The following is a 12,695-nucleotide window of genomic DNA, read 5'->3' as shown; positions in this document are numbered from 1 at the left end:
ATATGTATATATGCCAGCTACTCCAAAACATATTCACCTTTAACAGGTACAACAACAGGACAATTTCGCTACCTTATAAGAAAAAATGACTCCAAAGAAGATTACAAAGACTTAAGATTGCGGTTCTCTATGACTATAGCAGCAATTGTGTGAATGAATGATGTATATGCGTGTACTTTACTTTTGGCATGTGTTCGTGCCTCCTATCTCCTTATATGAGATTTTAATGAGTAAACTTCTTTAGAGGGGGTTTCACCTAAGGTTATGCCACATTATACTGTCGCCTACTCGTTAAATTTAAGTCAAGCATGTGAAATGCTCCAATTGCTACACTTCAAGTGACAAAAAATCCCACACAAAACTAAGTTAGTGAAATTGAGTTTACCTAGAGATTTTAGATGTCTTATAGGCATTATGGTAGGCTTAATGACTTAACACATAAAGGCTAAAATTAACAACATAAAGTAAACTAAGCACTTATAGTTGGTAAAATAAAATCTTTGAGAATACTTTATGTAGATTTTCTATAAAGTTGAAGTCATTTTCGGAGTAATCTAAGAGTTAAAAGGGAGCGAGGTAGGAAAAGTACATTTAAAAGAAATAAATTTTTGAAAAAAACCTTTTTTATACATCTATATAACATCTTTAAAACAATTATATAAAAGGAAATTCGGAAAAGTAGCATCCAGTTTCAAAAATTTCCAATGATTTTTTTTTTCAAAATCAAGTAAAAAAAAAATGTTTTGAAAAATTTTCTATAAATAAGAAACATTTGAAAAAATTTCTCCAAATAAGAATTTTTTGGAAATATAAAAAAAATTATGAAAAAAATTCCTAAAAATATCTGAAAATTTTTCAATAAATGAAGATTTTTTTGTCAATTTGTATATCCTACAACACTATTGTGATACAGGGTATTATAACATAGAAGTCGGTTCACATTTATACATAATTTCCGTATATATTGGGTTCCCCAAAAAGTAATTGCGGATTTTTCATATAGTCGGCGTTGACAAATTTTTTTCACAGCTTGTGACTCTGTAATTGCATTCTTTCTTCTGTCAGTTATCAGCTGTAACTTTTAGCTTGCTTTAGAAAAAAAGTGTAAAAAAAGTATATTTGATTAAAGTTCATTCTAAGTTTTATTAAAAATGCATTTACTTTCTTTTAAAAAATCCGCAATTACTTTTTCGGCAACCCAATATAAAACTTTCGATTTCCATTTTTGGCGATTTCCTTTGTGACTCCCACAATAAGGAGTAACAATTTCCTCAATCAATCTCATGGAAGCCGGTTCTGTGTACCGGATCGACTCGTTGGAACCCTTCATTGCACTATGGTCGGTGTCCGAACCGAAAATGGTCCAAATCGGACTAAATTTCAATATAACAGCCATGTAGACCGATTTGCCTATTTTGAGTCTTAAGCCGATATTTGCCGCATTTGTTACCCGATTTTGTTGAAATGTTAAACGATGAATTGTAGGAGGCTCCCAATTATCTGTGATGGATGGTTCATATGGGACCATATTTAGATGTAAATTCCATGAAAACCGATCCTTCGATTTGATCTAAGAGCCCCCGGAGGGCGCAATTGTTATACAATTGGGTTACATTTTAGGAACTATACATGGAAAGTATGATCAAAAACGATCCCATGAAAACAAATCCGCGGATTTAATTTCTGAAGTGGTCTAGCCTTCAAAACACCCCAAAACAGAAGTTGTTTACCGACCATGGCGAAATAGGGCTCAAGTAAAAGGTATAAGAGAGTGAAAGAGATCACTCTCGCCTGCGCCTGGCGTCAGAGACCTCTACACAAAATGTATGGGGCTAGCACTCAAGTCCGATACTGCCGAAATAGAGCTATACAATGTGTACATACAACCGATTGGTAGTTGTGTTCTAGATAATGGCCAAGTGTACAGGCCCGGCAGTACTGGTCTTCTGTCTGGCCCCAACCGCCTGGTTATAAGGGACCTTAATATTCATCACATTTCATGCCATTCTCCCCTAGGTAAAGACCAGCGGGGCATAGCTTTGACAAAGCAATTTAAAGGCTCCACGTGAATGAGGATACCCGCACTTGGATTATGAAGAGGTGCACCAGCACACCAGACATTTCCATTGTATCCCTTGATCTCCTAGCAAGCCATCATATATTTGGGATCAGACCACCTGCCAATAATATTCAACATCAACCGGCCACCAGACTTTATAACCTCTTAGCGCTGGACGTTTATCAATCAGAAGAAGGCTGATTGGGCCGGCAATAGAGAGTACAGTGAGCTGACACTCCCTCTAAAGGGCTAGCAGCTCGCTTTATACCAGCCGGTTGAATACCCCAAGTGCGGCCCAATAACTCGTGGCAGGCAGTGGTACTCGCAGAATAGCGTGATGAGATTCGTTGCACGGAACCCACTAACCTCAGAATCAGCGAGCGGAATTTGGAGTCAACGAACATAAGCGGAATTTGAGGCTGGAACACTTGAAATAATGTAACTTACGTACCGGTTTAGGCATGTTGTGGTCTACTGTTCAGTAACTCCAGAACCCGAAAAAAAGCATGAAAGGACCTCAGCCACTTTTGGTGACGTAAATCTAAATTACTCGAAGAGATGCGCCTGGTTATTCAGCCCTCACTTTATTGGGCATCCAGAGAGTGACAGCGCTAGGAGGAGAGCCTTTCGGCGTATGAGCGATCTTCGAGTCGATGGACAGCCATCACAATTTACCACTCTTATAGTTCCCGATGTGCGGAAAATGGGCAGAGTGATCCCGCTACTGAAGCCTGGAAAAGACCCGAGTTTGGAGGAGTCGTACAGACCGATCTCCTTTATCTCACCAGTAGCAAAGAGTCTTTAGGCATTGCTCCTCTCGAGGAGAATTTCCATTCGCCGAGCATCAACATGGATTTCGAACACTGTATAGCACAACAACTGTTTTGCATGCCATCAATCAGCCCAGGCCATGTGAGAGGAGAAGTCCTCGTGGCACTGACAGGCCCCCACCTATTGTTGACATCTGCGATAGGTTGAACCTCTACCTCAACAAACTTGCCTTATATTTCGCTGCCAGAAATCTGAAGATATTTGGCACCAAATCTTCAGTCACATTGTTTACTACAAATACGCGTGAGGTGAATGCCGAGTTGACTATGATGAGCGATGGAGTATCAATTCCGACCATCAAGTGTTCTAAAATAATTGGTGTCACTTTTGAGAGCTCTTAGAAATTCACCTCACATATCACTGCCATATGCGATAAGGTCAGAAATAGAAACATGGTCCTCAAGTCACTTGCCGGCATCACTTGGGGTGCTGACAAAGAAATCTTGTTGACCACGTACAAAGTAAGTGAACGTTCAGTCGTAAGTTGTGCAGCGCCAGTATGGTCTTGTCAGCTATATGACAAGCAATGTAATGTAATATGCAGATATGGCAGAATGCCGCTCGTGAGGGGCTGTCTCCTTAGTTCTCAAGTGGACATCTTTCATCAAGAGACAAAGATTCTAACCACGCGAATACATAACTACATACTGTATAAGTAATACCTTCTTGGCTGTTATTGTAGGGACCATTTAAATCATCTTCTTGTGGGTAGGTATCCACCGCCCAAAAGCCTCAAAGTGGATCTTGATGATCTAGAGCGAGAGGTTCAGCTTTACAAAAGAGAACCTCTATATCAAGCGAGATGTACAGCGATTCTGGACAACATTCATGCAAACGCGGTGTATAGCTACCGGATGAGTCTTGTCCTTGGAGAACATGCACCACCCATCGCATTTGAAGAAATTGACCTGCATCGGCAAACCAGAGTAGATCTGGCTTAATTACGATACGGCCGATGCAGCCGCCTCCTACAGGACTAAGTTTGGTGGCAACCGGCAGGATGTATGTCCAGATTGTAATCTGGGAACACAACAACTTTTTAACTACCCACCCAGACCCACTCCATTCGGACCCAGATTCCTCTGGACTTAACCCACCTTAGTGGCAGAGTTCCTGGATCTGGATATTCAACAGAACTAGGCAGACGAAAGATAGAACAACACAACACACTGTTACAACAAAAGCAATCCCATAGCAGCCGGTTGTACGTACCGGATTGACCCAATGAAGTCCTTCATCGGCAAGGGTGCCGCCTCAGTAAACAATACACTGCTACAACAACAACAGTCGCCTCAGTGAACAACACACTGCTACAACAACAACAACCAATATGATGTTGGCTATCAAAAGTTCAGTTCTGTACTTATTATTGAAGTCATTATTGAATTTAATTTTTATAAAAATTAGACATTTTTCAAAAAAAATGTTTCAAATTCCTTGAACTTGTTTTAAAATTTGTTTTGTTTTAAAATTGAAATAAAAATTTCAAGACTTTTAAAGCAATGACTTCTACTTACATTGTGATACCATTCAATTTTTGTAATGCCTGGATTGGCACGAACTTCACAGTCTAGAAAAACATCGGAGCCTTTAAGCAAATTATTGGGATCCAAAGGAGCACCCAGACTTAAAGAAACAATGGGAGCATCTGAAAAAAAAAAAATAGGGAAAATAGGAAATATCCATTAAAATGTAATATTTATATAAAAAAAAGGCCTTTAAGTCAAAAAAATTTAAAAGTTGTTTTACTAAAAAATACTTACGCGTCACATTTAATATGCGGGAATCCTTTAGAAACAAGCCCATATTGCCATTGCCAAAGACAGTGGTGACACTGGTGTGACCCTCAGGCAAATGATGTGAAGTCATTTGGGGATTCAAGGAAATCGAACATTGAACTTTACGTTCATTGTCTTCGGGAACAGGGATCAAAATTAATTCCGATACAGTGGTATTACCATCCGAAGAAGTCTGCAATTGTTTAATGAAATGTTTTTTTTTCAGTTTTTTTAAACTTTACAAATTCTTTGTTAATTACCGAATGCGTTGCTCCTTTTAATATTTGTTCGCCCTTGGACCATATGATTTGTGGAGCTGGCCTAGCACCAACTGCTGTACAAGTCACATGCGTTCTGGTGCCCGCCACCAAGGCATGATTTAAACCTTGCAACAATAAACTCAAAGGAGGCACTAAAAAGAAAAGCAAAGCAAATATAGGGGGAATATTATAATCTTATATTCTGATGTATATGCTTAAAGAATAGCAAAGGAAGTCAAAGGATTCTTATCTACCCCTAACATTGCAAATGGAAAAGGAATACACTTTTGAACTCTGTATTTGTTGAGCAACATGGAACAGTAGATTTCTTTTAACATTTGTTTTGAAACCTATCTGCTAATCATTTTGAATCTTTATTTTGCATTCATTCCGCTTTGATTTCTTTCATTGAGGTTTTATCATGGTGATGATCCTTGAATGCATGGCATTATATACCTTTGGCCCATTTAGAGATGAAAGTGACTTGATTATTTTTTTTTGTTTCATCTTTGTGCTCTAATTCTTAGTTTTATTTGTTTGCTGTGAAACAAAGTAGCATCTGTTTTAGTTGAAAATTAGTACTGTGAATGATGATTATCAGAGAGTTGTAGTTACAAACATTCAAATGTATGTTTCAATTTTATTTTTAGGTTAAAGCTTAACCGATATATACAAACTATTTGCAAATGCATAATTACCACAAAAATCTTTGGAAAAGGTTAAAAAAATCAGACACTAAATTCCCGTATCCTTTAACATGCTGGCAATATTTGCCCATAAAATTCCATATAAATTTCACTTATGGTAGAAGAATACCAAAAAAGTCAGCCATTAAATCTTTATGCATTTAAATATTTTATATGTACAAAATTGTATATAAATCACATTTCAAACTAAAAGCCATGCCATGCCACCACCAACAAGCAGGCACTTTCAAATCCTAAAAGTAGGCTATGAGTTCTGTTTGCTTTGTGTAAGTTTTTTCTTTCGTATTCTATAAATACCATTAATCTTTTGCTGCTTTTATGGTACTAGCCCCATGACACACTGTGTGAAGAGTAAAAAATACAAAAGGAAAAAAGCTAAACGGAAAAACTATGGCAATGCGCTGTCTATTCATTGACCGCATGGTCACTCAACCCTCAAAGTAGGCCACAAATTTTTGTGTTGACACACACAAAAAATGAAAAACAGCTCTCCAAAATTGGGCAAAGTAATGCTGTGTTGGAGCAAAATGAATGAAAGAAAAAACAAAACTATGACTGTGCAAATGTTGTTGGCCCGGAAAAAATTAAACGGATGTTTTTGGTGAGAAGAAAAAAAAAAACTTTATGAACTAGTTCCAAATTAATTAAGAGGCTGTTGTTTAAACAAACCGGATTTATTATTGAATATTGTTTTCATTTTACAAACTTGAGAGCAAAATTTATTATTTGACAAGTAAATTGAAATCTTTAAAAAATAAAAATTGTGATATTCAAACTTAAAATGTTCTGCTATGTTTAAATTATCCTTCTTTATCTGGGCTAAGCATTAGCGACAAATACATGACCTTTTTTCATAATGAAATCCTTGTAACACAATATTTGTCAAAAAAAAAAAAAATGTACGCATTTTCTAAGCGTGCATCACCTTGGGTACTCATTTTATTTAATTAACATGAAATTTCTATATTTAAAATTGACATGAATTAATTTAATAAAATAAATAATTAAAAGCTTAAGTTAATTTATTTAGGATTTTTTCCCAAAAGACGGACCAAGGCACCAAAATAAACGAAATTATTTAAGAGAAAAAAGAAAACGCGAAACAAGCAGACAAGTTTACAAAGACAAGGCCAACTTTTGTATATCCACCTCCAAGGATTTCCGAGAAACTTTGTGTTGGTGCTACATTAAGAGAAATTGTCTGTTAATGAGACTGCTTTGATGGAAGCTTCAAGCTCGGGGGCAAAGGGGTAATTAGATTTTTAAGAAATCGTTTTATTAAGTCCAAAATTTAGTACTTTTCATTGAAGGACAACATCGGGGATAGAAAGAATTAAATCGAAAAAAAAATAAAAAATAATAAAACACAAGTAAAAACGCGTTTAGTTCGGCCACGCCGAAATTTGAATGCCCACCACATTGGATATTTTTATATATAAAGATCCCCTATGTCCTAATAAGAAGAAACATGCGTCACTTATTAACCCGCAGCAGCTATATCGAAAGATGGTCCCATATAGACCCAACTCGGCACAGACATCGATGGGTCTATTACAATTCACTTTGTATAATGGTTTAACATAAAATGGTTCTATATGGCAGCTATATGACATTGTATCAATTTTCAACGAAATCGATTAAAAAGTGCACCTTTTATTCGTCTAAGGACTTAGATCGGGAGATTGGTCTATATGGTAGCTACATTCAAATATAGACCATATTGGACACGAAGCCCACGCAGTTTTTATGGGCTCAAGAACTTACTCGGCGCGAATGTCGGGGGGGACTAAAAAAACTCGAATTGAACAGAGAAATCGGGTAATAAATGTGGTTTTAATCGGCTTAAGACCTTAAATCGACAGATCGGTCGATTGGACCATGCATGACACGGTGGTCGGAAGTCGTAACAGTTTCAAGGTGAAGGACCACATTATATGGAAGCTATATCCAAACCTTAACCCATATAGCCTATTTGCAATCCCAAACAACCTACAGAAATAAGAACTATTTGATTCGCGTAACGTAATGACTAGATTAGTGCACCCCTCTCCCACTTGGAAGACCGACCTAAAACTGAAAACAATGTTTGCCCTAAATTTAAAGATTCCAGGCATAGATTAGCAAACTTTCTTTAACAATCATTGATTTTTCAACAATTTAGGAAAACATTTCCTATGGTTAAAAATAGTTTCCTTCATACTAAGGATTTTTTGTTGTATTGGATTGCCCAAAAAGTAATTGCGGATTTTTCATATAGTCGGCGTTGACAAATTGTTTCACAGCTTGTGACTCTGTAATTGCATTCTTTCTTCTGCCAGTTATCAGCTGTTACTTTTAGCTTGCTTTAGAAAAAAAGTGTAAAAAAGTATATTTGATTAAAGTTCATTCTAAGTTTTATTAAAAATGCATTTACTTTCTTTTAAAAAATCCGCAATTACTTTTTGGGCAACCCAATAGTTGGTACGTTAATAAATCCTCAACTTTGCGTCTTGTTATTAAGGACAAAAATCTGAAATGAAGGTCAAAATATCGCTGAATGTTAAGAAATTGACCTTGGGACAAGACATCAGTGAACCGTGATACCGTAGCCTTACAGATAGGAGCGTCTTTAAATGTTAAATTTTTTTTAGGTTAAAATGACGGCCGGGTCGTATCTTGGGAACCCACCACCAAGGATTCTGCTAAAATTTTATACAAAATAAATTTTGTTGAAGAGCATAAGAGCATGGTTATAGACCGATTTGAATCAATCTTGGCAAAGTTGTTGAAAGTTATAACAAAACACTTCATGCTCAATTTCAGTTAAATCGGACCAAAATTGCGGTTTGCAAGGACTTAAGAAGTCAAATCAGGAGATCGGTTTATATGGGAGCTATATCAAGTAGCACAATTGTTAAAAGTTTTAACAGATTACTACATGCAAAATTTCAGCCAAATCGAACAAGAATTGCGGCTTGTAAAGGCTCTAGAAGTCAAATCGGGATATCGGTTTATATGGGAGCTATATCTAAATCTGAACCGATATGGCCCATTTGCAATCCCCAACGACCTATATCAGTACTAAGTATCTGTGCTTTATTTCAAGTGGCTGGCTTTACGCGTTCGACCGCTATCGTGATTTCGACAGACGGACAAACGGGCGGACATGGCTATACCGATTCAGAACGTCGAGACGATCAAGGCTTAGTCCATTGCTAAAATCCTACGAATAAGAAAAAATCTAAAATTTTGGGATAACTTTTTTTTCAGTGTAGATTTATGGGATAAGGGTGTAGTCTATCCTTCGTGGTAGACCGACCCTAGAAATGCAGACGAGAAGGAGAATACTATCGATACAATTAATAGCAGCGCTACAAGTCACATCAGCCTATAGCACGGTATCAGGTGGAGCTGTCCTTGTAATCGCTGGCTTGACCCCATTGATGCCCTCGCAATGGAGCTAAACACGCCTCTCGTGCGTGGATTATACTAACATTGCAAGAGGCATAGAAGAGAGACCATTCAAAGATGACAACAGAGATGGTTAAACGAGACACCGCCTTATCGCAGATAAACAGGCGTGGAGAGACAGCAGGCATGGGGACGTGAACTTCAATCTAATCCAGATGCTATCCGGCCATGGGTGTTTGAGGAAACACCTACATCGAATGGGTAAGTGCTCATATTACACATGCGTGTGCGAGACGGAAGTAGTCGAATACGTCGCCGAACATATATTCTATGACTGCAATCACAGGGCTAAGCGACGCAGTAAACTCATAAGCAATATAGCGCGGAAGATCCTCTAATATCAGAGGAATTGGTAGGCAGTCACCAGATACGCTGAACTGGTACTGTGTGGGAAACAGGATGGAATGCAGACACAATGTGGAGGAGATGGTTAAGCACCAAATAAGGGGTCCCCCTCGAAGTAATGCGAAAGCAGCTCCGAGGTGAAATCTGTAGCCTGAGGTGATATAGGATGAACTTTTAGCAGGTATCGCCAATTCGACGGAGTCCGGCATACGACGAGGGATGTAATCGTTAGATGCGAAAGGCATATTCCCATCCTATCGCGCCAAAAATAAAAATCCTTCTTGGTGGTGAGTGAATAAGAAGGTACTCCACGCACCAAAGTTATATTAAATAGGATACAAGTTATGTCTTCTATGGTCTCAAGATGTCAAATCCGTGGATTGGTTTATGCGGGGGGCTATATATAATAATGGAACTATCCGATCTGGGTTTTTATACCCTTCACCATAAGATGGGGGGTATACTAATTTCGTCATTCTGATTGTAACTACTCGAAATATTCGTCTGAGACCCCATAAAGTATATATATTCTTGATCGTCGTGAAATTTTATGTCGATCTAGCCATGTCTGTCTGTCCGTCCGTCCGTCCGTCTGTCTGTCGAAAGCACGCTAACTTCCGAAGGAGTAAAGCTAGCCGCTTGAAATTTCGCACAAATACTTCTAATTAGTGTAGGTCGGTTTGTACTGTAAATGGGCCATATCGGTCTATGTTTTGATATAGCTGCCATATAAACCGATCTTGGGTCTTGACTTTTTGAGCCTTTAGAGTGCGCAATTCTTATCCGATTGGGATGAAATTTTGCACGAAGTGTTTTGTTGTGATATCCAACAACTGTGCCAAGTATGGTTCAAAACGGTTTATAACCTGATATAGCTGTCATATAAACCGATCTTGGGTCTTGAATTCTTGAGCCTGTAGAGTGCGCAATTCTTATCCGATTGGAATGAAATTTTGCACGACGTGTTTTGTTACGATATCCAACAACTGTGCCAAGCATGGGTTAAATCGATCCATAACCTTATATAGCTGTCATATAAACCGATCTTGGGTCTTGACTTCTTGAGCCTCTAGAGAGCGCAATTCTTATCCGATTGGAATGAAATTTTGCACGACGTGTTTTGTTACGATATCCAACAACTGTGCCAAGCATGGGTTAAATCGATCCATAACCTTATATAGCTGTCATATAAACCGATCTTGGGTCTTGACTTCTTGAGCCTCTAGAGGGCGCAATTCTTATCCGATTGGAATGAAATTTTGCACGACGTGTTTTGTTACGATATCCAACAACTGTGCCAAGTTTGGTTCAAATCGGTTCATAATCTGATATAGCTGTCATATAAACAGATCTGGGGACTTGACTTCTTGAGCTTCTGAAGGGCGCAATTTCTATCCGATTTGGCTGAAATTTCGCAAGACGTTTTTTATTGTTATTTTCAACAACTATGTCAAATAAAGTACAAGTCGGTTCATAACCTGATATAGCTGCCATATAAACCGATCTGGGATCATGACTTCTTGAGCCTCTAGAGGTCGCAATTATTATCCGATTTGCCTGAAATTTTGTACTACGGATTCTCTCATGACCATCAACATACGTGTTTATTATGGTCTGAATCGGTCTATAGGCCGATGAAGCTCTAATCGCTCTAATAGCAGAGCAAATCTTTTCTTATATCCTTTTTTTTTGCCTAAGAAGAGATGCCGGGAGAAGAACTCGACAAATGCGATCCATGGTGAAGGGTATATAAGATTCGGCCCGGCCGAACTTAGCACGCTTTTACTTGTTTTTTAAATAAATCGTATGAGCATCAGATGTCAATTTATACCATTCCACCATTGTATAAAGCAATTCGCCTTTAGCCTCTTAAACTTCAGCACAACTTTTTTACCTTCAACTTCGTTTTTCTTTTCGTTTTTCCTTTAAACATTAAATTAAATACATAACAACCCTTTTTTTATTTCGAGTTATTTCTAATTTTATGGCACAGGTATTTTATGTCCTTCTATCCACTCTCTTTTTTTTTGTATCAAATTACATGTCTAATTTTAAACTTTTATGGTCATGCCAACAAAAAAAAATCCAATTAATTTCTTTATTCCCAATAAAATGACTTTATTATGATTTATGAAGAATTGAAAGTGATAACTGGAAGGACAAGAAATAACTCTTTAAGGTATTGCAGTACTTACGCAAAAAAAAGGGATAACAATAAAAGCAAAAAAGAAGACAAGCCCAACAATTGAGAAACGACAATTCTTGCCCCTTGAGTGGGTGGGTCGACTAAATCGGGACAAAGCTGGTGTTAACATTTTGCAAAAGAAAAAAATCGAAACGAAAGTCCCAGCAATTAAGCAATAACATAAAAAAAGGATGCCAAAGCATAAAACCTGGAATGTACCAGGAATGAAAATATAAATAACAACGAACCAAAAAACCCAAAAAAAAAACCAGCTTAAGAAGTTGTGTCAAATTTCCCAAAGAGAAGGGACATCAAGGCTGTTGGGTTCGGTCAACAATATAACAATGTGACTTGATGGTCTTAAAAAATAAACATAAATGCTAAAAATCTTGTTAGGGTTTTATGACAAAGGGATTTAATTAATATTTTCATTTACAGGACTTTGGCTTTGTTCATATGATGAAGCCTTTGCCGGATAGTCGATTAAAGCATGCACGTTTCGGCAATTACCCAAAGTGAGCTGAACCTCCGCCCAAATACACGTGCCCTAGTAATTACTGATTTTTACGCTCACTTCCTTTTCATTTTAATATTTGTTTATTTTCGACAAACAGGATTTAGAAGGATATGATGAAAGAAGACATGGTGGTGTAGTAGGTGGATAATGAAAAATCCACCCCTTTTTGAGGGATAATAATATTTTATCTAACAATGACCATTGTTTGGTACCAGTGTAATTGCTTTTGCTTTTCTGTTGTTGCTTATGTAATGGAAGAACAAAACCTTAACACACATGCATTATACTGAGAACAACGATTGATGCTCTAATCCTTGGTCTTCTTTGTGGTTCATTGTTTTTGTGTGTGTGTTTGCTGTTAATTGTTGGGGACATCATAAAGTCTTTAACTTTAGTTTTTGAGAAAGTTGAGTTTTTGTACACAGAAAAAAATCAAAAACATTTGTAAACGCTTTATCATGGGATGGGGGTGTACTAATTTCACCATTACGTTTGTAACACATCGAAATATTAATTTGAAACCCAAGAAAATTTGAAACCTAATATATTAGGGCGGGTTTATT

At 37.4% G+C, this 12,695-nt stretch overlaps 1 protein-coding gene across 1 annotated transcript in view; it reads right to left on the bottom strand.

The window, feature by feature from the left end:
- Positions 1–12,695, bottom strand: part of LOC106085562 (uncharacterized) — a 380,981-nt gene that overhangs the window by 63,138 nt on the left and 305,148 nt on the right. Inside the window, exons 7-9 of the mRNA XM_059369101.1 lie at positions 4,929–5,080; positions 4,654–4,861; positions 4,408–4,538 (exon numbers count right to left, since the gene is read on the bottom strand). Of these exons, the coding sequence (XP_059225084.1) occupies positions 4,408–4,538; positions 4,654–4,861; positions 4,929–5,080 (491 nt within the window). The remainder of the gene's footprint in view (positions 1–4,407; positions 4,539–4,653; positions 4,862–4,928; positions 5,081–12,695) is intronic.

Source organism: Stomoxys calcitrans, chromosome 5 (genome assembly GCF_963082655.1).
Source record: "Stomoxys calcitrans chromosome 5, idStoCalc2.1, whole genome shotgun sequence".
Classification (NCBI taxonomy): Eukaryota; Metazoa; Arthropoda; class Insecta; order Diptera; family Muscidae; genus Stomoxys; species Stomoxys calcitrans.
Note: the sequence above shows the minus strand (reverse complement) of the source record. Positions and strands in the feature narration are given on the sequence as shown.